The sequence below is a fragment of the Ctenopharyngodon idella genome, chromosome 18, assembly GCF_019924925.1.
Source record: "Ctenopharyngodon idella isolate HZGC_01 chromosome 18, HZGC01, whole genome shotgun sequence".
NCBI classification, from domain to species: domain Eukaryota; kingdom Metazoa; phylum Chordata; class Actinopteri; order Cypriniformes; family Xenocyprididae; genus Ctenopharyngodon; species Ctenopharyngodon idella.
The window spans coordinates 602869-626798 of NC_067237.1; the positions used below are offsets into that span (position 1 = coordinate 602869).

The 23930-nt window shown below is 38.4% G+C and overlaps 2 protein-coding genes and 1 long non-coding RNA gene across 7 annotated transcripts in view; all 3 read left to right on the plus strand.

Moving 5' to 3' along the window:
- The first annotated feature begins 604 nt into the window (after positions 1-604).
- LOC127499404 (uncharacterized) lies at positions 605-3126 on the plus strand. The gene is made up of 4 exons (XR_007926121.1): positions 605-658; positions 913-1462; positions 2197-2361; positions 2758-3126. It is a non-coding gene; the product is annotated as an uncharacterized LOC127499404 (long non-coding RNA).
- Positions 3127-15222: 12096 nt separating this feature from the next.
- Positions 15223-20110, plus strand: LOC127499394 (G2/mitotic-specific cyclin-B1-like). 2 transcript variants are annotated; one of them, XM_051869647.1, is made up of 9 exons: positions 15223-15390; positions 15503-15622; positions 15698-15805; positions 15923-16111; positions 18295-18453; positions 18627-18863; positions 19356-19496; positions 19602-19703; positions 19795-20110. In XM_051869647.1, exons 1-9 carry the CDS (start codon positions 15370-15372, stop codon positions 19888-19890), a joined length of 1173 nt encoding a protein of 390 aa, XP_051725607.1. In that variant the 5' UTR covers positions 15223-15369; the 3' UTR covers positions 19891-20110. The 2 variants fall into 2 exon arrangements, with proteins under 2 accessions (XP_051725607.1, XP_051725608.1); XM_051869648.1 differs by having other exon boundaries at positions 15926-16111.
- Positions 20111-21665: 1555 nt separating this feature from the next.
- zgc:158464 (uncharacterized protein LOC791139 homolog) overlaps positions 21666-23930 on the plus strand; it is a 116089-nt gene continuing 113824 nt past the window's right edge. For 2 of the 4 annotated variants that reach the window (XM_051869645.1, XM_051869644.1), the window contains exon 1: positions 21666-22760. In XM_051869645.1, the coding sequence (XP_051725605.1) occupies positions 22335-22760 (426 nt within the window). In that variant the 5' untranslated portion in view covers positions 21666-22334. The remainder of the gene's footprint in view (positions 22761-23930) is intronic. The other 2 variants (XM_051869643.1, XM_051869646.1) reach the window with 2 other exon arrangements.

The following is a 23930-nucleotide window of genomic DNA, read 5'->3' on the forward strand; positions in this document are numbered from 1 at the left end:
AAGGATATCATCCTAACTTTTAGGAGAATATTCTGGGAACAAAAATAAAACTTGCCGCTGAAAACATTACCAGAACATAATCTTCTCATAACATTCTTAGAACGGTACAATTTCTAGCTGGGCTGACACATGTGGTTTAAGATAATGGCTGACACAGATATAACACGGGTTCAAGCCCTGCCCAGTGTGTTCATTGGGTCATGTGGGAGACTCAGTGTATCAAGAAAGAAAAGTGACCAAACCTCAATATATTGGTAACGTATCTCTGGAACATGGAGGAGACGTGACGCTTCTGACATCCCAGAAGACATTTTTTGGTGAAAAGAGAACTTGCTACATGAGGGTATTTTAAGTATATTTTTTGATAAAGAGGATGTGAGAAGGGGTACAAAAACTAGACAGAGCTATACTTTTGCATTATATTTAGCTATTACACTTGGGCAAGAACTTAGGCAATAGATGTGCTGACTGGATATAAAAATTGTCTGCCTAGTAACAGAGAGAGAACCAATCACAATGATGTATGCTAACTTTGACCATACTTCATCCTGCAGTATATAAACTTGTGTGATTCTTTAGGTGAGCGTGTCTCTCTGCTGTAAACGAGAAAGCCGTGATTAAACACTGCGATCTGTTTGTGTCACTGCTGTGCAGCAAGGTAGGACTCTGAAGATTCTTGGTTTAAGTGTCCATAAGATCCCGTCCAGCTCAGATGTGAGGTGCATCATAAGGATCAAGATATGTAGTTTAAATCAGAGTGGTTCATTTAAAATAATTAAAATAATAATAATAAAAAAATGATAATAATCATTATTTCAATGATAGATTATTCTGAATATGTTTTGCACATATTAAAGTATGTCATCAGTTCAGTTATTGTGTGCGCTCAGATTAGTGATCACTTCATTGCAGGATCCTGTGGACCAGATCTCATTCCGTAGAGCAGAAGAAACAGAAGCAGTCAAAAAAATCTTCGGAGAAACTTACTGTGCAGAAAATGCCTTTTCCAAACATCAATGCCAACATTTTTCTTAAGAGCGCTGCTCCTGTGAGCTTTTTGATCATGGGTTTTGAAGTGATTTTCAAGATGAAATTTTCATGCCCATGCATTATTGTGATGAACCAATTTCTAGCACTCCTCATCTTAACTGTGCCTGCTGTCTTTGCTTCGGTTATGATCTCACTATTTTTGAGTTTTATAATATCTGAAAGCAGTGGAAGTTCTGAAGCACAAGGCAACAATGAACAATTTAATCGTATGATTAGTTTAATTCCACCTGCATTGTGGATCTGTATATTTTTCATCGATGGTGATTATTGTGCGTGTGGATTCACATATTGGGATGGACAGTATGTCTGTGATACAAGTCTTCATCCCAGTTGTTTCAGCTGGTGTAAACCGGAAGGAACAAATGGGACAGGAAAATATAACTACACACTATGGGTGAATAATATAACAAAGGTAAATACCAAGTATTTTTTACCCCACTCTGTCCTAAGAGTGTCATGTTTTGTCAGGGAAGAATAAATGAAACAGTGGTCATTCAACAGACCTAAACTGAAATAATAAGAAATCTGTGACAGTACCGAAAGGACAAAAACTGAAAAAAACAAAAAAACCATTTGTACATATTTGTACAAATGAAGTGTACAAAACAATATAATTTTATAATTTATTCACATTTTAAATATTATTACAGAATTCAACAGAAAAGCCTAATAATGTTTAGAATGTTTTTATTACATTTTCATTAAGCGAAGGTAGACATTTAAATCTCTGGACAGCAAACAAATTTTCACATCAAAACATTAGGGAATTTCCAAGAGAAAATCCTGTAATATGTCAAATCATATTAACACAAGTCACCATTTATTAGTATTGGGTATCTTCTCTGTCATCGTCACAATCAACACAGACAGCCCAGAGCTGGCATTTCAGTCTTAGTTAATTACACCAGATTTTATTTTATTTTGTTTTATTTTATTTTATTTTTTTCAGTTAATAGATAAAAGGCAATAAAAATTAAGGGGAAAGATTCCCTTCTGTCCTTTTAAACTATTAAACCACTATTTTTGGAAAAAAACAAAAAACAAAACAACTTTCTCCTGTGCTCCTATGCAAAACCAAATTAACATACAACTTATAGCTTATAATAGTTTTATATTTAATGTATTTTTTTTTTTTTTTTAATTAAGTTACTAGGTTATGCCCTGGGTTTGTTCTTCTGCCATCATATCTGGAGAAAAATAGATAAAACACACATCACAAATATAGTGGAACACAGAGTGGTGCCACAAACACAAGAGGATTCAGAGCTTCAAGAGATACCACACACTGCACAGTGAACACCATCACTTCAGGTTCATATGTTCATCTTTAATTTTAATTTCTTCTTTTTATTGTTTTTAATGTTCACTCATCTATAACAAATATAGATTATTTGTTTTATAAGTGCTTTTTATGTAAGTTTTAGTGTCATTGCATATGTTTCTCAGTATAAGCAATGATTAGATACAATTTTTTATAAATATAAGAAAAACAATAAATAAATAAACAAATAAATGTCACTTTTTATACAAATATAATTGTCATTGGTTTGGTTATGATTTTCAGCATGATTCTAATAAATAAATAAATAATACATAAACCACAAAAAAAGGTTAATCACCAAAATAATAATCACTTTCTCAAAGATGACATTTACACAATTCATGTTGTTGTCATACACTAAATGATTACATTTTCTCTTCATACAGGTTTACCCAGAGCCAAAATCATGGATCTAAAGACACACACACACACACACACACACACACACATATATATATATATATATATATATATATACAGGTTTAATTTTAATTAATTAACAGGTCACTGAAATATTGAGAAATAGCAGTGAAAAAGGACTCTGAATTGATTTTTCAGTGTGGATGCAGAAAAACACAGAAGAGCCGGAGAGAGAGAAAAAATAATGTTCAGATGAGGGAGAGGAATATATGAGGAGCAGTTAGATCAGGATAAGAGAGAGGAGTAAGAATATGTGCTGGACATCGTTTTTAGAGACAGTGTTTCGAGAAGACACTGAGAGAGACGGACAATAAACTGCATAAAACTGAATAAAATTCATATCTCGTGTTCATTTATGCTCTCTTCTGCTGTCTGAAATTCACTGGTGATTTGTGAGAGTGAGTTTTCATTTCTCTAATGTTTCAGTTGATTGATAGTTTTTGTTGTCTTTCTAATCATCTTTAACTAGATCATCAAAGTGCTTTTTATTATTTTCATCTCTGTAATCATAAATAAATGGCACTTTTATACAAATATATTTATTGCTAATTTGTTTGGATGTGAATTGTTATTTGATCTTGTTCAAAAATGTAAATAAAAATAATACACTATATAGGCCTACACTTCCACAGACCAAACATCAACGTGACAATCTCCTATATTTGCTCAAATAATCTGATTTACTTGTCAAATATGGTGTGTAATAATACTTTTACTCTTAATAATACCTTTATTACTTACATGAACTAGTCACGGGGGTACCTGAAGGCTCAGATACCAGGAAGATCAGGCCCTTCCTAACGGAGCATGTAAAACAACTTCTCTTCCTGACCCATGGTCATTTCTAGACTGGACTATTGCAACGCTCTTCCAACATGCACAATCTCCTGAACCCCAACCCAACAGCTCAATCCCTGACAGTATTCAAGAAACAGCTGAAAACTCTTCCATGAGCATGATTTTTATTGTACTAATACATTTTAATTGCTCTTAACTTGAAAGTTAAATGTATGAAGTAGCTTACTCAAATATATTTCAAGTTAAGGGCAATTCAAATATATGAGTATAAAATAAAACTTCAGTTTGACAGTCGAAGCCTGTGTGTCCTTGTATGAAGCATGTGAGAGTCAGAACAGGTCTGATCTCAGGAGAACAGCTGCACAGAGGAGAGAGGAAGGTGAGCCAGATGAAGTGAAGAAGCACGACAGAGATTTGAGGGTTAAAGTGTTTATTGTTGCAGCAGAGCATCTGGACATACAGCAGCGATGACCAAAACACCATCAACTGTGCCGGTCAATAAGATGTATAATGATGGTCTTACTGAACAAACAGCACAGCAGGTCACTAAAGCATGGAAATTTGAGCTGGTTTCTTTCAGCAGGACATTTAACATGATCACCAGCCTTATGAAAAAGAAGTAAAGTCAGTCACCTTTATTTATAAAGTGCTTTATACAATACAGATTGTTTCAAAGCAGATTTACACCTATAATGCCTATAATGCCCCTTTCACAAGGTGTAATGTAGTCTCTGGTGTCCCCAGAATGTATCTGTGAAGTTTCAGCTCAAAATACCCCACAGATCATTTATTATAGCTTGTCAAATTTGCCCCTATTTGGGTGTGAGCAAAAACACGCCATTTTTGTGTGTGTCCCTTTAAATGCAAATGAGCTGCTGCTCCCGCCCCCTTTCCAGAAGAGGGCGGAGCTTTAACAGCTCGAGCTTCGTTTGCTCAACAACAACAAAGCTGGAGAGACAATAATCGCTGGCTTACTCTCACCTTAGCTTACGCTACTCCTACATCCTATATCATACGACAGAACTCAACTCTGTAAACGAGCGGACAGACGTTACCGGAAGTCAGTAATTATACTTTATAAAGTTATAATAATGGATATTTTTCTTACAAAAACACATCACTTTGCACCTTCAGCCTTCAGTGCGTAGGCACCTATTGTAATCATTGGCGTTCTTATTATTCTTTTTCTTCCGTTTCCACTCTGGAAGTCTATGGCAGCCCATAGAGCCACTTGCAGGAAAGTTATGAAATTTGGCACACAGATAGAGATAGACAGTCTGAACTGTAACCTAGTAAATTTGGAGTCTCTAACTCAATCCCTCTAGCGCCACCAACTGTCCAAAGTTGCTCTCTAGTTTATGCTAATAACTTTTGAACCGTAAGGTCTAGAAACAAAATTATTTTCGTCATTTTCTATCATGAAAATTTTCCTGACATTTTGAATTTTTTTTCAAACTCCTCCTAGGCCGTTGCTCTGATTTTCACGAAAATTGAATCTTTAGACCATGTCGACAAAAAGTTGTGGAATTCAAATCGATTTCTCAAACTGTTTTCAAAAAACATGCGAACAAATTACATAGTGCTTGCGAAAATAGACACAAGGCTGTATTTCTGCAACGCTTTATCATATTCAGACCAAACTTGGTACGTGTCATCACAAGCATGACCTGAGGCAACATGCAGCCTTTTGGCACAGCGCCACCTACTGGTCTGGAGATACAAAAAATAACAATAACTTCTGAACGGCTTGCCCAAAAATCATGAATCTTGTTAGATTCGGGGCGCCATGCAGAGTCGACTGATATCCAATTTTCACATATCAGCCATTTTGGGCGTCAGCCATTTTGAATTTTGTGCTAAAATGCTGTATTTTTTTAATGCATTAACGTATCATTACGAAACTTGGTATGTGTCTTCGGCACTGTGCCCTGACAGTATTCAAAAAGTTTTGGGCAGCACCACCTTGTGGTCAAAAGTTATAATGAAATTTAAAAAATGCTAATAACTTTTGATTATATTAACCTAAATTGTATTGAAACTGGTCTTAGCAGATTCCTTGGGTCATGCCGAGAACATAGATACAAATTTTGCCATAGTCGGCTGAACTTCCTGCCCACCATTTTGTTTTTCTTTAAAAACCTACTTTTTCGAACTCCTCCTAGACCGTTAGTCCATTTTTTACAAAATCGAATCGTATCATTTTCAGACTGTCCTGACAAAAAGTTATAGAATTCAAGTCTGTTCGTCAAACTGTTTTCAAATACCACAGCAATGAATTTGAGGCATGATGCAAAAATGACTCTTTGAGCTGAATCTCTGCATACTTTGCTAGTGTCATCGTCACCTCACTCTGACCATACCATATCAATTTGGTCACAGCGCCACCTATTGGTCAAAAGTGATAAATTATTAAATCATTATTATTAACTGTATTTTTGATTTTTCAGTCATTTTGCCTAAACTGATCTCAATATGTCTTTAATTGCTCATTGTTGCAGTCAGTCTGATGCTCCCAGCTGTGATTTGTTGTGCCTTTTTTGTGCTTGGCCTCTTAATTGCTGCTTGCAGCTATATTTTTCATTAATAATCATCTTCATGTACAGTTGTTTTAAAAATATACTTTTAAAATTTCAAGTACACCACACTGTGTATTTGTGTGTGTGTGTGTGTGTGTATGCAAGTGAAGACAAAAAATAAATAAATGTAACTGTTTCTGACCAAGGAAAACGCTCATCCATCATATCCAGAGCTTCAGTTAGTGTGTGTCTGTCAGATGCTGCTCATCCACCTCTTAATTGACTCTGGCTCTGCTGTCTCCATCTCTGAGGATCGTGACCTTTACAAAAAACCCGTCGTTGAGAACCTCATCGGATCTTTTCTGGGCTGGTGAGATGTGAAGATGAGACAATTAACCCACACACACACACACACACACACACACACACACACACAGAGATGACAGCTGAATGCTCTGCCGAGTTTCTGTCTGGCTCTTTTATTTCTTGGACATCTCGATATGGCCGGCTGATTTATTCTCCTGTATCATTTAGTTCAATTAAATATATTGTGCTGGAACGAGTCCCGGCGGACTCATTCTATCACCCAGCGCTAATTATTTTCAATCACAGCGTCCTGACCATGACACTGCCTACTCACTGGACTGCTAAACAGCGTGAGCTCTTGTCTCTGTGTGTCTGTGGCCGAATGACAGAAAGAGAAAGAGAGAGACAGACAGGCCTGTGTGGGGAGTCGTGTTTCTCATCAGACCTCGTCATTTCCAGCACAGTGATGCTCGACCGGCCTCTGAAAACACATTAACTCTGTTCCAAAACCTAGTGAGCTTTCTTTGAGTCTACTGCCTACATAGGGAGCTGCCTTCTGAGACTGCATCCTAACAGAAATGGAACCTCATAAGTGATTGATTTGAGTCGAGTAGGCATGCAACTCACAATGGGTTTCGATGCTAACAATGCAATATTATTCTAATCAGAATAAAAATACTCTTTGGCTATCTGAAGTATTTTTCAGTGACTCTCTTTGAAGTTTACATTTATACACCAGTAGGTGGCGACAAGCAACTGTCTTTATGAGTGATTCGTTGACTCATTCGCTCAAAAAAACTGATTCACTCATTAATGTGTTGTTCGGAGGCATGGGGCGTGGATCAAAAACAGAAATTGTAACTGTGAATATCGTGACTAAAATGTAAGTTACTCAATCTAAACTTTACTTCACTAAATTTAAAGGATCTGCTGCTAACATCTTGGTGCAGATACCACAGCACATCTTCAGGGGTCTAGAGGAGTCCATGCCTCGACGGGTCAGGGCTGTTTTGGCAGCAAAAGTGGCACCAAAGGTCATCATGATGTTATGTCTGATCGGTGTGTATATATATATATATATATATATATAAAATCAGCATGTTTTCTGCCATCTTAGATGATTTCTTTCTGAGATTATTTTCTACTTTCATGCTGTGCAAATCTGCTGTAGATTTAGGCTGAAATAAGGTATCTTAGTAGTCAGCTCACTAGCTGCTTAATGGGCTCCGGCACAGTCGGCACTGATTGAGCGTCAGACTACTTCATATGGTATACTGTATGCATGAGGAATGAAATGATCTGTAAGTGCTCCAATTCTGCCCTCCAAGATGGATCTGCAGATCCTGGTGTGAAAAGTGCATTAAAGCAGCCCTTCCTGATACAGCGATCGAGCCCGTAATGTCTTCTCAGAAAATGAGCTGCTACAGCCATATTTAGTCGGTGGCGTGTTGGAGTGAAATTGAGCAAGCAACATAAAAATCACCGCTCTTATCTACAGATGTCGTGATAAATAGTTTAGCCTGTGTGGGTAGGTTAATGAGCCTCGCGCTGGTCATCTCTGAGGTGAATTGGCAGCTGGTCTGTGGCTCCTGGAGTCTCACCCACCATCATCCATCATCCTCAGTGTCTAATCATCCTCCGACAACCACGCGTACATGGAGTCGGCCGGATCCGCTCTCTCGCCTTGACAAGCCACAAGGAAATTACTTATTTATCATTCACAGGCCAGTGATTGCAGGGCACGGTCTGTCTCTGTCTCACACACACACAGTTGAAGAGCACTTTTCCTTTTTTTGTCTATGACTTTTTTATTCTCCATAGCAGTGGAATATAAAATCGCTATGACGAAAAAGTTGTCATGGTGATTTTCTCTGGATAAAAGACTCATGATTTGATCTTCAGATGATTCTAGTGACCACTTCAAAGCTTTTGTATGGCTTCCAGTTTACTGAACCCAGAAATCAAAATTTTTCTACTGTAGGTGAAATTTTTCGGTAAATGTTTGGTACTATATAGTGAATTTTTAAGTCTACAGCAGGAAGGCACTTTAAAGTCAGAAGCTGTGCTCGTCTTTTCTTCCCTATTGTGCCGTATATCCTCGTGAAATGACTTCTGGAACAAGAACAAATGTAGGGCGGGGCTTGATTTTGTCTGTGGGGAATGGATTGGATGGTTGTGGTTTGCTATTGGTGGATCTCATGTGAGTGACAGGTTGCCCCGCCCTCATCATCAGAGAAGCGAAGAGATGCACCAATGAATCATGCACAATAAGAAACATGGATTTAGAAAGTAAATGTTGCAGTTTTGATGTTATGTTCATTAAAAAATGTTCAAAATGCCTTTGTTTTCGGCTGTAAATCAGCACAATCTGGTTGCGAGCACATAGAGGCACTGCTAGTGGAGTAACAATCAAAACCTAAAGACTATATACAGATATCACTGCTTTTACAAACACTTTCTATATGTTGAAAAGCAAATCTTTAACGGGTTCTTTCTACTCCACACTCACATGGACAAAAAAGCAAAAATAATCACCTTAATAACTACGAATCGATACCTAATTAAAAGACAAACAAGGTATTGATATATCACAAAGGTTCTAGAAAGTCACCCAGGCGGGACATTAAAACACGAGCGAACGCTCAATACATAATTAATATGATCAGAACAAAGCCTAAAGACTCTCTGTGCCTCAGCAATCGCACATGGGCTCGTTATTTCGTGTGTCGTTTCACACAGGTCAGTAATTGTTTTGAAATGGTTTCAGATGAGAAACTGGACTGCGATGGAAAATATGTGGCGTATGTTTCTAGGATTATCCGTTCTAAAATGGATGTTGATGTGTGAGTTTAGGCTGTGTGTTTTCAGAGGTACAATAACACAGTGCTGTAAGGGCTATTAGAGAGACAAAACAATAAGAAAAAAAAACCTTTTTATTTGCCTACACTGTAAAAAATGATCGACTGTTGATTGTTTAACACTGAGTTAGGCGTATGGTGAAAAATAGATCTATGTTTAGATGTAGATCTAATGGGACAATGAAATCCATCGCCTAGAAATCCCTAGAAAGTATCCATTTCAGAGCTGAATATCTCTGGATCGGAACAGTCAGAATGACAGTTAACAGATGTGAACGTGATAACTTCTTGTTGCAACGAACATAAGATATTCAGATTAACGAATACGTGCACATGCACTTGGGACAGGGCCAATCTTGATTTCTCACAACTGGTGTGTTTTTCTGAAGACACAGAAGACCAACGGCCAAGGTCAGGATTTCTGTTAAATAATGCATTAAAATTTGGTTTGTTTTTCACCAAACCCTATCATAAACCCCCAGAACACTTGGAATATACGATACGTGTTGCATGGGATCATTCTGGGACACTTTTGTGTTTTTGTTTTTAAAGCTTGATGTTGGTATAAACATAAATTTATCCACTAACCATTCAGAAACGTCTAAAAGTTGTAACTTCTTCCTGAGTCTCTCCATCAGTGTCGACTCCGGTTTGAACAATGTAAGGCTGAACACCGTTACTGACAATCCTCATTTTGGCTGCGTGAGATTCTCCAGCTTTGTTGTTGTTGAGCGACCGAAGCGCGAGCTGTTATAGCTCCACCCTCTTCTGGAAAGGGGGCGGGAGCAGCAGCTCATTTGCATTTAAAGGGACACACACAAAAACGGTGTGTTTTTGCTCACACCCAAATAGGGGCAAATTTGACAAGCTATAATAAATGATCTGTGGGGGATTTTGAGCTGAAACTTACATCTTGCGAAATGGCCATCATAGGTCCCGTCTAATTTTCATTTTAGGGTGAACTAATGTTCCATTTCATTTTATCATTCTTCAAACATTATGGGTACTTTTGAATGTTCTCTGAATGTTCTGAAACAAGTAGTAACATTTAAAAAAGTTAGAAGAACGTCCAACTAAAATGTTTCAGGGGGAAAAAAAAACATTCCAAGAACAATGTATAAATAACGTTTTGAGAACATTTTTAAAGACCAGATAACTTTGAACGAATGCTCTGCTAACATTGGAAGAACGTTTGTTCATAACTTTGCCAGAACGTTCTGAGAACGTTCCCTGTTAGCTGAGATTGTCTTTTATATTCTCGCTGTGTCTCCAGGAGGAAAATCGAATGCTTTCTTTTGGCTCGGCCACACAAACATGTCTCTCGGCACTGCCTGCTGCAATCTCTGAACGCCAGCTTCCACCGCACATGTAGACCAGAAACTGCCAAAATAATTACTATAGCAATCCCAACTAATGCTGCAGAGAAAAGCCTGTGTTACAACGTGTGTGACAGTGTTAGTGAATCAACAGCAGATTACACACAAAATCAGCCAACGGCTTCTCAGAGTCCTCATTTCTGTGGCCTTCCGTTATGAAAATATACTACTTTTCTAATTAACAGCATGGGCATATGGGGATTTACAAGGTGTGTGTGTGTGTGTGTGTGTGTGTGTGTGTGTGTGTGTGTGTGTGTGTGTGTGTGTGTGTGTGTGCTCGTGTCTTCAGTGTTTTAATCAATATATATCTAACCAAGGGCGAACCAGGGAATAATCACTCCACAGTGTAATAAAATGGAGGAAGGACGACGCTCAACATCTCACAGCCGGAGCCCTAAAGAGAGGAATCAGAGCTGGATGTCAGGGTTACAAACACAACAGGCGCTCGTCGAGAGGTTGATGTCCTGTGGCAGAGCCTCACGCTTGCAACATCAAGGTCATGGGTTTGATTCTGTGGGAATGCTTATACTGATGGATGCTGCGCTGCAAAAAAATGATGTTCTTCTGCAAAAAACATTCTAAACATTCTTAAATCAATTACTTAAGAAGCAAAATAAGTATTGTTTTCTGAAAAATGTATCAAAATGAAGTGACTTTAAGCTTAAAACAATAACAAATATCTGCCAGTGGGTTCAGAACATATCAATAATCAATAATGACATGTTGTTTCTCCAGTAAATATATCTTTGGTCAAGTACATTTAGATATTTGTGCTGGAAAATGAGTCAAAAATACTGAGGAAGAACATAATTTTTTGCAGTGTAATTTTGGTATCCAGCTTAAAATCCAGAGGAAAATATCATTGATCTTTCGTTCAGGAAACATAATGGAATATCAACTTTAAAAAGTCCTTAGGAGAGATAACTTAGCTAAATATAGGACATTAATTTGGATGCCATCGAATAATTTGGTCTTGGAACAATTAGATGAGTTCATATTAAGCACATTTTGAGACTCTGTTGCGATCTCATCTGAAATGTTTTGTTCTCCATTTAGTGAAACGATTGAGGTATTGAAACGATCTCTCCTTGATTTGTCCTGCATTGACTCTCTCTCCGTTACTCTGATGGGTTTCTTTTATAACCGCAGACATGAGAGAGCGGCTGATTAAAACGAGCGGTGAACAATTAGCAAAGACATTTCATCTCCCTCATCCTTCTTCAGAAATTAATTTGAGAAATCCTGCATGTAGATATGAGGATCAGGTATCCAGAGCATAAGACTCATACAGTATATATATATATGTATATATCAATTCTAGCAACACTAAATGCCATATTATTATGTTCAGTCCATTTGAACCATCACTGCAAATTCTTTATTTTCTCAAACTGTTTTCATGTCATTTCAGATGTTTGCTATATAAGCTGTCCGTCACAATGTGGCCGATGGAGTGATGTCAGACCGACACCGGTGCCGCTGCAATAATGATTGAGGTGTTGACGTGAAGAACAGAGGAGAGAGAGAGAGAGAGAGAGAGAGAGATTGTGTGTTTCATTTGTCAGAGGCTGTTGAGAGCATCAGCTTGTGTGCAGAGGCTAAACACTGGAGTGAGCAGCAGAGATCCATCTCTATCAAACACCACACACACACACACACACACACACACACACACACACACACACACACACACAAACACACACACACAGAGTAGTATGTCTGAATACATAGTATTTGAAAAACAGTAGTTGAAAAGTTCCCAGATGACCAACTACTCCCGGTGAGATTCTGAAGTGTGTATACGATGGACACTTTACTATCCCATGAGGCCACGGGAGAGGATTTGTGAACGCCGGTGAAGCGACTCATGGCGGATGTAGTATGTCATAATTTCATTCACACTACACACATTCATAACACAGAATATATTTTTTATCAGTTGTGAAGTAAGCAACCACATGTAGTGCCGACTATGGATTATGCAATTTTAGACGCACAAAAAAGTACAGAAAAAGATTTGAAAATGCAGGTGCACCAGGGTTATTATTGTGAACCATAAAAAACTGTTACTTGAAACAATATAAATGTTAACTGAGACACTCGTAACCTCGTACACTCCATTCCAACCTTCACTGTCTTCAGCCTCGCTCAGCACTGATCATCAGATCCAGAGCTCCTTCATTAGGCAGACGCAGCAGATCTTCTGGCTGTAGGGAGAGTTTACAGAGGAAGACGTGGATGTACAACACCAACAGCTGACTGATGACGAGCTGTCAGAGAGTTAAAATGACTCCAGAGAAAGTCTGGCAAGAAACAATGAGAGCAGAGGATTGGAAAAGAAGACGAGAAACTGGATATTCATAGAGCACTTTGAAGAAGGAACGTCAGTGAAATGTCAGAGCGAGGGCGGAGAAAGCCTTTAAAGCAAGAAAAGATGGAGAGGTGAAAAGGTGAAGCCATAAAAGAATTAGGAACAGATATGGAAGCGCTGAGATTGACTAGAGCACATAAAGATAGCCAAAATCCTCATTCCCCTTTAGGAAATCTGATCCAGCTCGGCAGTTTGTCATTTATTTATTTATTTTTTCCGTCTGACATTTGGGAAAATGACTTCAAACGGTAAATATGTGAATTACTTCCCAGAAGATTGCAGCACGCTCCAGAAGAACTGCTTTAACATTCATATGGACTTTTAAATATCACTGTGTAATTATTGATGAAGTCAGTCATCAGCACTGGAATGAAGGTCCACTGCGTTTATCAAACTCATGGTGTTTGTGTGATACAGACTTCATCAGTGAATGAAAGACTCTTTCCTGAAGGATGCAGAATATTTTCACAGTCGGAAAGTTCATGAGGGAAATATGAGATGATTTAGTGATGTGATGATTTTCCCTGCTAACAAAAATATGTTCTAAGAACGTTTTGCATTAAAGGGTTCGTTCCCCCAACATTAAATTTCTGTCATTAATTACTCACCCTCATGTCGTTCCACACCCGTAAGACCTTCATTCATCTTCAGAACACAAATTAAGATATTTTTGATGAAATCTGAGGGTATCTGATCCACACATAGGCAGCAACGACTTTGCACCTTTTGAAATCCAAAAAGGTATTAAAGACATCGTTAAAACAGTCATGTGACTGCAGTGGTTCAACCTTAATGTTATGAAGAGACGAGAATACTTTTTGTGCTTTAAAACAAAAATAACGACAAAAATAAAACAAAAATTTAAACAAAAATAACCACTTTATTCAACAATCTCTTCTCTTCTGTGTTATTCTCATACATTGTTTACGTCCAGCGCTTCCAGGTTCTACATCAGAACGCCGACTCATTATTGGCCGGCTCCTGCGTCAGCATCACACGCATGCGTCGTGCTGATCACGTGATCAGAGCCGGCCAATACTGAGCCGGCATTCGGACGTAAACACAGAAGCTTCACTGTGTTACTGTGTCACCTGCGTAAGAGAATGACAGGGAAGAGAAGAGATTGTTGACTAAAGTCGTGATTTTTGTTTTGTTTTTGTGCACAAAAAGTATTCTCTTTTCATCAAAAAAATCTTAATTTGTGTTCTGAAGATTAACGAAGGTCTTATGGGTGTGGAACGACATGAGGGTGAGTAATTAATGACAGAAATTTCATTTTTGGGTGAACTAACCCTTTAAGTTATAAAAACAGTTCTGAAAACATCATTTATTTTCAAAAACATTAACATTAAAGAAACATTCCATTTTATAATTTCTGTAAACATTATGGGAACGTTACTTTTGAATGTTCTCTGAAACAAGTAGCAAAATTAAAAAAAACATCCAACTTAAACATTTCAGAAAAATGTTCCATGAACGATTTATAAATAATGTTTTCATGCTAACGTTTTGAGAACATTATTAAAGACCAGATAAAACTGAACAAACGCTCTATTAATGTTACTGGAAGAACGTTTGTTCATAACTTTGAGAGAACCTTGCCAGAACGTTCTGAGAACATTCGCTTGATAATGACATCTGAGGCTGTTGCAAAAAGCAAAAGAAGAATAACATAAAAATTCTGAAAAGTGCATTCATTCTTTATTTTATTCTAAAGGTGTGTGTGTGTGTGTGTGTGTGACTTCATTTCCTTCAGTCTCAGGTGTGGTTTGTTTGAGTAAATAAGTGTTGTGTCTCTATTTCAGATTACCCTATGAAATATGAAGCAGGCAAGCACATCTTCTGCACACTCTCACACATATAGATATAAAGGTCATCTACTCCTGCTGTCATTTCTTTTGTGGCGCAGAGCTGCCAAACACTCTTGGTGATTTCATTTTCAGATTCAACATCTTTTGATGGACAGCTGATGTTGAGGATGTGTGTCACAGTGAGTTTTATACAGGTAAACTGTGTTATTAAAAATAACCAAACAAAAAAAGCCTCGTGTTTTCACTTCGAAATAAAATAATAAAGATAACAATAATGCCCAGTTACAATACTCTTGTCATAACAACGCAGATCAACCATCAAAACAAGTTGTTGATAATAAACCGAATATTTTATATAAGAAACTATATTGTTGGGGTGATTAGCGTCACAGTCACGCGCAGTGCGCGCGCTCGGTTGAAGCGAGGACGCGAAATAAATCAGCTGCTGTCAATCATATTAATTAGTGTCGCTCAAAAGCAGATTTTCGCTTATAAACTTTAGATTTTATTCGTGTTCTAATTTTATTTTCGGGGGGAAAACAATGTCGCCTGCAATTACACGAGTAAGCAGCACTTTTTATTCGATAAAAAATATTATATATTAATAAATATTTAGTCATCGATATAAGTTATGACAAGCGTACGTCATTTTTGTCACACTTGTTCTTTGTTCAGGCGAACTCGAGACACGCTTCAGTGAAGGAAAATGTTGCAGCGCCGTATTTTCTCCGATCCAGAGTTCCTTTAGGAAACGCTTCTAATCTGATCGGTCTTCACAGAGCTGCAGAGCCAAAGGTAGTCGCGGATTTTCCTGTTGATCCCAGAACTCTTACTTTCTGCTTCATTGTGAAACAACTTTTCCTTTATTAGAGACAAAAAGCTGCACGTGTGAAGAAGGAAAACGCAAAAGTCAAGAGAGCAGCTGCAGCACCCAAAGCTGATGATGACCACACCTCAGTGCTGTGTGAGGCGGTCAAGGTGAAATGTGCTCCAGTGCATTCGACCATGCAGATCTTGTAGGGTCACAGAGATTGATGCATTTTCATTTGCATGCTTTTATTGCAAGCTCTTGTTTTGGTTCTGTTTGACTCCCAGCAGCCGGTCCCACACACTGATGAAGTGATTCTGGACTCAGAACATCTTCAGAATCCGGCCGCTGCTCCTCAGGCTTTCTCCAGCCTGCTGCTCAACATCATCCCAGATGTGGACTCTGCTGATGCGCTCGATGCTCAGATGTGCAGCGAATATGTGCGGGATATCTACGCTTATTTACAACAGCTCGAGGTGAAGGGATGGGATATCATACAGGGGTATATTACACCCTAAAAAGTATAAAGGATTAGTTCACTTCAGAATTCATTTACTGAAAATTTACTCACCCCCATGTCATCCAAGATGTTTATGTCTTTCTTTCTTCAGTGGAAAAGAAATGAAGGTTTTTGAGGAAAACATTCCAGGATTTTTCTCCATATAGTGGACTTCACTGGGGTTCAACGGGTTGAAGGTCCAAATGTCAGTTTCAGTGCAGCTTCAAAGAGCTCTACATGATCCCAGACGAGGAATAAGAGTCTTATCTAGAGAAACCATCGGACATTTTCTAAAAAAAATTAAATTATATACTTTTTAACCACAAATGCTCGTCTTGCACTGCTCTGTGACGCTCCATGCATTACATAATAGTGTTGGAAAGGTCACGCGTGACGTAGGAAGGAGTACCGCGGTAGGGTGAAAAACATCGTTTTTACCTCCCCCTTTTTTTTTTTGTGTAAAGGGCGTTTGACTTAGGATATACTCACACTAGGTGCTCTGAACCGTGCCCGAGCGTGTTTGACCCCCAAAGCCTGGTTCGTTTGAATAGTGTGATCGCTCCGTTCCATGCCCGGGCGCGATTCATTTAGCCGTCCCATGCCCACTTGGAAGAGGTGGGCCAAAGCACGGTTCGGTTGGGCTCGAGCGCGGCTGGAGCATGGAACAGTTACTACTTTGTGTGCGCTACTGTCATCATTACGATGGCAAACCTCTTTATTACTACTTTGATAGTACACTTTTCAATTCATGTACTTAATTTGAATGTATTTGGGTTTATAACGGGTCTGCTTCTCAACTTACTGATGAACAGGAATTGTAGTTTGCGAGTAAAACTGCAAATTCCTCCATTAACATCATCTATCTTGTAGTTCATAATAATCCTCTGATGCGTGCAAGTGAAAATCGCTGTGCGACATAAATGATAAATCTATTAGGCAATATCTTAGTGAAAGTGCATTTCTTCCTGTTTTCTTCCATACAAAAAGTTGCATCGTATATGACACAAGCCCAAGGCCAGCGGAGTGGGGAGGAGGGACAATCACGCTCTGGCTCAGTTTAAGGCAACCGTGCCTAGTGTGAGTACACCCTTAGTCTGTGATGTTCACACTGGATCGGTACTTCCACCTACATCACGCGTGTCACGCTTGTCAAACAAACCAGGCTTTGGGGGTCAAACACGCTTGGGCACGGTTCAGAGCACCTATGAGTACACCCTAAGTCAAACGGCCTTTACAAAAAAAGGTAAAACAACGATGTCGGATGATTTTGAAGTTGGAGGAGAAAATGAGATGGAGTTTTTCAACCTACCGTGGTGCTTCCACCTACGTCACGCGTGACCTTTCCAATGTGATTACGTAATGCGTGGAGCATCACAGAGCAGTGCAAGACGAGCATTTGTGGTTAAAAAGTATATAATTTTATTTTTTCAGAAAATGTCAGATGGTTTCTCTAGATAAGACTCTTATTCTTCGTCTGGGATCATGTAGAGCTCTTTGAAGCTGCACTGAAACTGACATTTGGACCTTGTTTCTGTTGCTTGCACACATTGTTGAACACAAACTGTTCTTTCTTCTGATATATTGCATGTTAGGATATTCGTACAAAGCATTTTTCTGGGGGCCATTACATACGTGAAAATAATCAAACGTGGCTGGCAACTTTAAAAAAAAAATACACTGGAGGGGAAAGAGTTAAAAAAAATAACGATGTGCACAGATAAATCATTTATAATAAACACTGCAGTATTACATGGAAAAACAAGAATTGTCCATTTTGATTTCATGGAGACTTTAATGGCTTCAAAAGACATGGACAGTGGAAGAGACATAACTACAACAACATTTCTTCTAGCTTTTGTGTTCTTAAAGCCTTCAGTCCCAATTTATTGTAGCTGCATGTCTTCAGAATCTCTCTGTGTTCCACCAAAGAGAGTCATGAAAGTGAGTAAATGGCAATTAAATTTTTGGGTGAACACCCTTTAAAGTGTGAAGACATCTTTAGCTTTGAGATCACTTAAGGTCTTGGATTTAAAGCAGCGACTGACAGAATGTGATGATCATGGTCGTCATCTTGATTAATTGAGCTTCATGACCGTGTCTTACAAGCTTGTTTTGACTTTGTGTTTTTACTAGTTTTGCTTCAATGCATTTTTCCTCTAGGTTACGATGGCCATCAAACCACATTACCTGGAAGGTCAAGAGGTGAGCGGAGCCATGCGTGCCGTTGCCATCGACTGGCTCATGCAGGTGCAGAGAGAGTTCAAACTGCGTCAGGAGACCTTCTTCATGAGCGTCGGCATCATCGACCGTTTCCTTCAGGTGTGTGATCCTCAAATCACCCTTTAAATGATAATAATGCTCATAATATTGTTCTTTAGAGCCTCAAACTGCAAACTAATATACAATGTGTTTTTCTGCTAATGAGGTTTTGATATTTGTAGATTTGCTCGTTCAGTTCAGTCGTGTCTGAATGCTTTTATTCTCTTTTAAAGAATAACCCGGTGCCCAAGAAATATTTTCAGCTGGTGTGTGTGACCGCAATGCTGATCGCGTCAAAGTATGAAGAGATCTATCCGCCCACAGTGGGAGACTTTGCGTTTGTGACGGATGGCGCGTACACCTGTGGAGACGTACGGAGGATGGAGCGGATCGTTCTGAAGAGGTTGAATTACAGCCTCGGGAGACCCGGTCCTGTTCACTTCCTACAGAGGGCTTGTAAGGTTGGCCAAGTGAGTCACTCTCCTGATTTATACAGTTCAATATGAAAGAATCTCTTCTGCTCACTGAGGCAGTGATACAAAATACAGTAAAAATGTGAAATATTTTTCCAATGTAAAACAGCTGTTTTCTATGTGAATATATAGTAAAGTGTAATTTATTCCTGTGATCAAAGCTGAATTTTCAGCATCATTACTCCAGTCTTCAGTGTCACATGATCCTTCAGAAATCATTCTGATATGATGATTTGATGCTCAAGAAACATTTGATTATTATCAATGTTGGAAACAGTTCATATTTTTGTGGAAACCATCATACATTTTATTTTTCAGGATTCCTTGATGAATAGAAAGTTCAAAAGAACAGCATTTATTTGAAATATTCAAAATAAGTACCTCCTCGAGAGAGTATGTGATTCCGGACACAGCCAGGTGTTTCCCAGGAAATGGTGTTTAATTGAACCATGCATTCTATAACTTTTCCCTCTTGCTGCTGGATGTCAGGCGAGCCCGAGGGACCGTGAGCTGGCGATGTTCCTCCTGGAGCTCGGAGCGCTGGATTACGAGCTCATCCATGTTCCTCCGTCCCTCATGGCAGCGGCTGCGTTTGCGGCGTCGCTCCGGATTCTGGGCTCTGGAGACTGGGTGAGACTGTTTCACGTCATCTTTTCAGCCATGTTTGAGTGTTAAACCGACTTTTAGAGAACTGTGTGAAATACTGATTTCATCCTGATCATGTCTGTTTGGCAGAGCGTCAGTCTGCAGCATTACACCGGCTACGACGAGGAGACTCTAGCTCCGGTGATGCAGGCTGTCGTTCGCACGCTGCAGACGGTCACTGAGGAAGGAAAGGTGAGGAGAATCTCAAGGATGGAAGTCCTGAATCCTGGGAATGTCGAGTGCTTGATTCCTTCCGCTGAAACATCTTTGTTCTTCTGTTCAGTTGCATGAGATTAAGAGGAAGTATGTGAAGGTGTCTTCAAGAGTCTGCGAGAACGACGGGTTCTCCGGCGAGCGTGTGGCCAAACTCCTCTGCTGATTGTTTTAAGGCACTTAAAGAGCTTTTAAGCACTTGAATCTGTTTAATTATGCTTTTAATCCCATCATTTTTTAAAATGTATTTATGATGCTAAAGTGTCAGGCTGCATGATCAGTAGTAATTTTACTCTGATATCTTTATGAATGTAAGCCAGTGAATGAACTGATGTATTTAATTGTTGATGCTGGGACAATGTCAATAAATGAAAATACAAATTTCATGCAATTGTTTCTCAAACCATCTATTGCGTCTAAATGACTACATTTGGTTAAAAGTCTTTCATTTCTGGATGATTTACTGTGACGGGGAATCAAAGAAAGCAAATTAAATGTGAATCTCTCTCAGGAGCCGTTGAGGGTTAAACTGATTGCTACATACTACGCTTTTGTCCTGAAGGACACGGGTATTAAAAAGAAATATTACTTCATAAAAAGCCACAGCACAGTGTCCCTGGCTCTCGTAACTAATGTGTGTCTACATACTGTGTGTGTTTCTCAGTGAAAAGCCTGTTAGTTTCTGAAGAACAAAGGCAAACGGACCATGTTTACTGTATGCCAAGGTTCAAAATCAACAGGATTTGTGAATACTTTTTCATTTCTCTTAACTTAAATGACATTGATTTTTAAACTTCTGATGCAGGAACTTTGAATGGATTAGAAATGTTTTATTGATAGACTGAATTGGGTTGGATTTGTGTCACTCCAAAATTATCTTTCAAATGCTTTCCAGGTAACTGCACTGCAAAAAAAAAAAAAAAAAAAAAATGTTGGTTTAAGTTAAAGTAAGTTGCTTTAACCCTCTGGTGATCTTTGGTCATTTTTGACTGACCAATTTTACGTTTTTTTTTTTTTTTTTTTGAATGTTTTACTTCATCAGAATGGTACCAAACTTTTGGTTTTGGCACTTATGTGAACACAAAACAAAATCATGGACATGATTCGAAAAGGTTAAATGTTCCTGAAAGAAATAGTCACACCTGTGCTTCTCGCAGTCAAAAATGAGCGCATGAGAAATGAATGGGAAATCTTACTGAAAGCTCATTTTTTGAGATGTCAAGCTCAAATTTGGAATACAAATTTAGATTTATGGCTTTGATTTCCTTGCAGTTTTAGAGTAAAACGTGTTTTTGAAAATATATATTTCATATAAAAATTTAAAATAGTATTTTTGTATTTGCATTTTTCATAATAAACAAAAATTCTGTAACTTTTAAGGTAACTTTTTACATTTTTTTTTTCACTTCAGCAATAATTTGCCAAGTGTTGTGTTTGAAAAGAGAAAGATTTAGGACCATTTAAGTCGGAAATTTCATTTTCAGGTTTGTGCTCAAAAAGTAAATAAATGGATTATAACCACAGCGTAAATAAAATTTAGTAGCATAAAATCCCCTAAAAATACAAAATATTAAATAATAATTAAAAAAACATTATCTAACTAAAATATAGTACATTCATTTCATTGAAATAATAAATAAAATAAAAATTCTGTCATTTTTGACTGATACACGATCAGCAACAGAGTTAAAATTGAGTTCATTGAGTTAATACAATGAAGGTGATTGATTTAATCAAAAGAAACTCAAAATACTGTGTTATCTGAACCACATTAATCATCTATGTTGATTTGACAAAAGAAAAAATGTTGTGATAACATCATGAAAATATTTTTACAGTGTGCACACTTTAATGACGCACAGAGAAACTGTCTGCTGACCTGAAGAATGAACTTTGAAATGTTTTATTCACCAACACACTCTTTAAAAAAGGTTCAAGAAAGGCTTTTATCATGTAAGGCCACATTAGAAAGTTTTGAAGAATATTCTAACACACTTCACTTCCATTGTGCCTCTGTAACCCAGATTTGAGCTTTTTTGCTTTTTAAGAAAATAAGGGACAGGTGGACATATAACAACCTATAATGGAAAAAAAGAGTTCAGAAACGGTGCAGCTGCTGCAGAGTAAAAATACTAAAACATTTTCTTGGTTCAGGTGCTGAATCTGTATAGGCACAGTCTACACAGAACAAATGGATTCAAAAATATGTACACAGTCAAGTAATAATGTACAACGATAGCGTGCAATATGCCACGAACACTCCAGAAATCACATCACCACTGTCACTGTGCACCGGCAAAGTTTCAGATCCACGAGTTGAGCACATGCAATGACAATGTTTTCTGCAAAAAAAATCCTTTCTTGTGCCTTTCAATGGCAATTTACACCGATAGGTGGCAGTGAGTATTCTCAGGTAGAATTTCCCAGTATATCTCAGCAGTCGCTCAGCTGTCACACACACACACACACACACGCTCGCGCGCAGGAGTCTCGCGCAGAGTTTCTCCAAACAGAAAGTGAACAGGATCATTTCACGCTGCCGGAGCAACAGCACTCGGACAGAGCCTGGATAAATCTCATTATCAGAGCTTTGAGCAATGCGCTGGCAGCATGGCCAGATGGTTCAAGGAGCACCTGGGTTTCAAAACCACCAAAGCCCCGCCACCCGCGCCTCCGAAACCGGACTACCGACACTTCCACACCGCCGTCTCCAGTCCTCCAGCCTTCCACCTCCAGCAGCAGCCGGGCACCGGGTTAATGTCCGCTCAGCCCGACATCCTCACCGCATACAAACTCCAGAAGGAGCTGGACTTCGAGGATCCGTACACGCCGGGCGGAAACGTGCCCTTCTCCACCGGACTGAGTTCCGCGGGGTCGCCGGACGTCAAGTACGTGTCTCCGAAGCACCGGCTCATAAAGGTGGAGACGGTCGAGCGGAGCGGCTCGAGTTCGGGCAGCAGTAGCGGGGTGACCGCGGTCAAAACCCCCAGCTCTCCACCCGCAGAGCCCGAGAACAGCAACGGCAAGCAGGAGAAGGTAAGACCGGTGCGCGCTCACCTCCACAGGTACATGATGAGCAGTGCTCGCCACCACCACCATACACTGAGCATCACTTCTGTTGGGCTAAAATGGGTTTTGCTTTTTAACTTATTTCCCCCCCCATATATATATATATATATACATATACATATATACATAATCCCTTTTATAAAGGTAACTTGTTTTCTTTTTTTAATTAAACTGTTTTACATTTTTTTTTTTTTTTTTTTACAAATAAATTTATCATTAAATTATCATTAGTGTTTTGTTTAGTAAAAACTTTTAATAATCACTAATTTTTATCATTTTATAAAAGTATATGCACAATTACTAATTATATTTAGTGTTTTAAAATATTTAAAAATATTTATGATTTTAAAATGATTACATTTTTATATTATTAAATATTATTAAAAATAGTATATTAAATATTATTAATCATTATAACATTATCATTTATTATTAAACATTTATTTAACTTTTTTTTTTAACCAAGAATATGTTACATAACACAACTTAAAATTAAAAAACAGACCTAGAACAAAAATAAAACACTTTAATGTAAAGAAAACACTACAAAATAGTGATTACACTCTTCAGTTGCATCATTTGTAAACTCTGTTGTAACGCTCAGATGAAGCAGCAGTGTGTTCTTCCTGACCAAAATAAGCAAACATTTACCGGTAGTGTCCTCAGTGTGAAAATATTTGACAGAAACAGGATTTACACATTCTGTCATACTTTGTAAGAGTAAAGGCTGCACTTTAGTAGCTGAGGTCTGCGTCAGAACCGGTCAGACGAGTTGTTTTATGTGTTCCTCAACGGTTATGAGGGAGGACACTGTTATCATGACATCCAGAAACCCAATCCCGGCTCTGAGTTAGGATTAGACTGCTGTTAACATCCATAAACATCTCTGAGCTGCCGGAGCGACTGCATCCGGGAAAAAAATTGGGCCGTTATTCTTGATCATTTTGATAGTTTTAGTAGTGTGTGGAATTGGAGAGTCCTTCATAGTGCTCAGTGTACACTATATATATATATATATATATATATATATATATATATATATATAGTTTATATTTTGGGGTGTAAATGAAAACATCATCTCCAGAAGATGGCTTGACGTCCCTCATGAGAATCAAGTCATTAATAAACACACAGGAA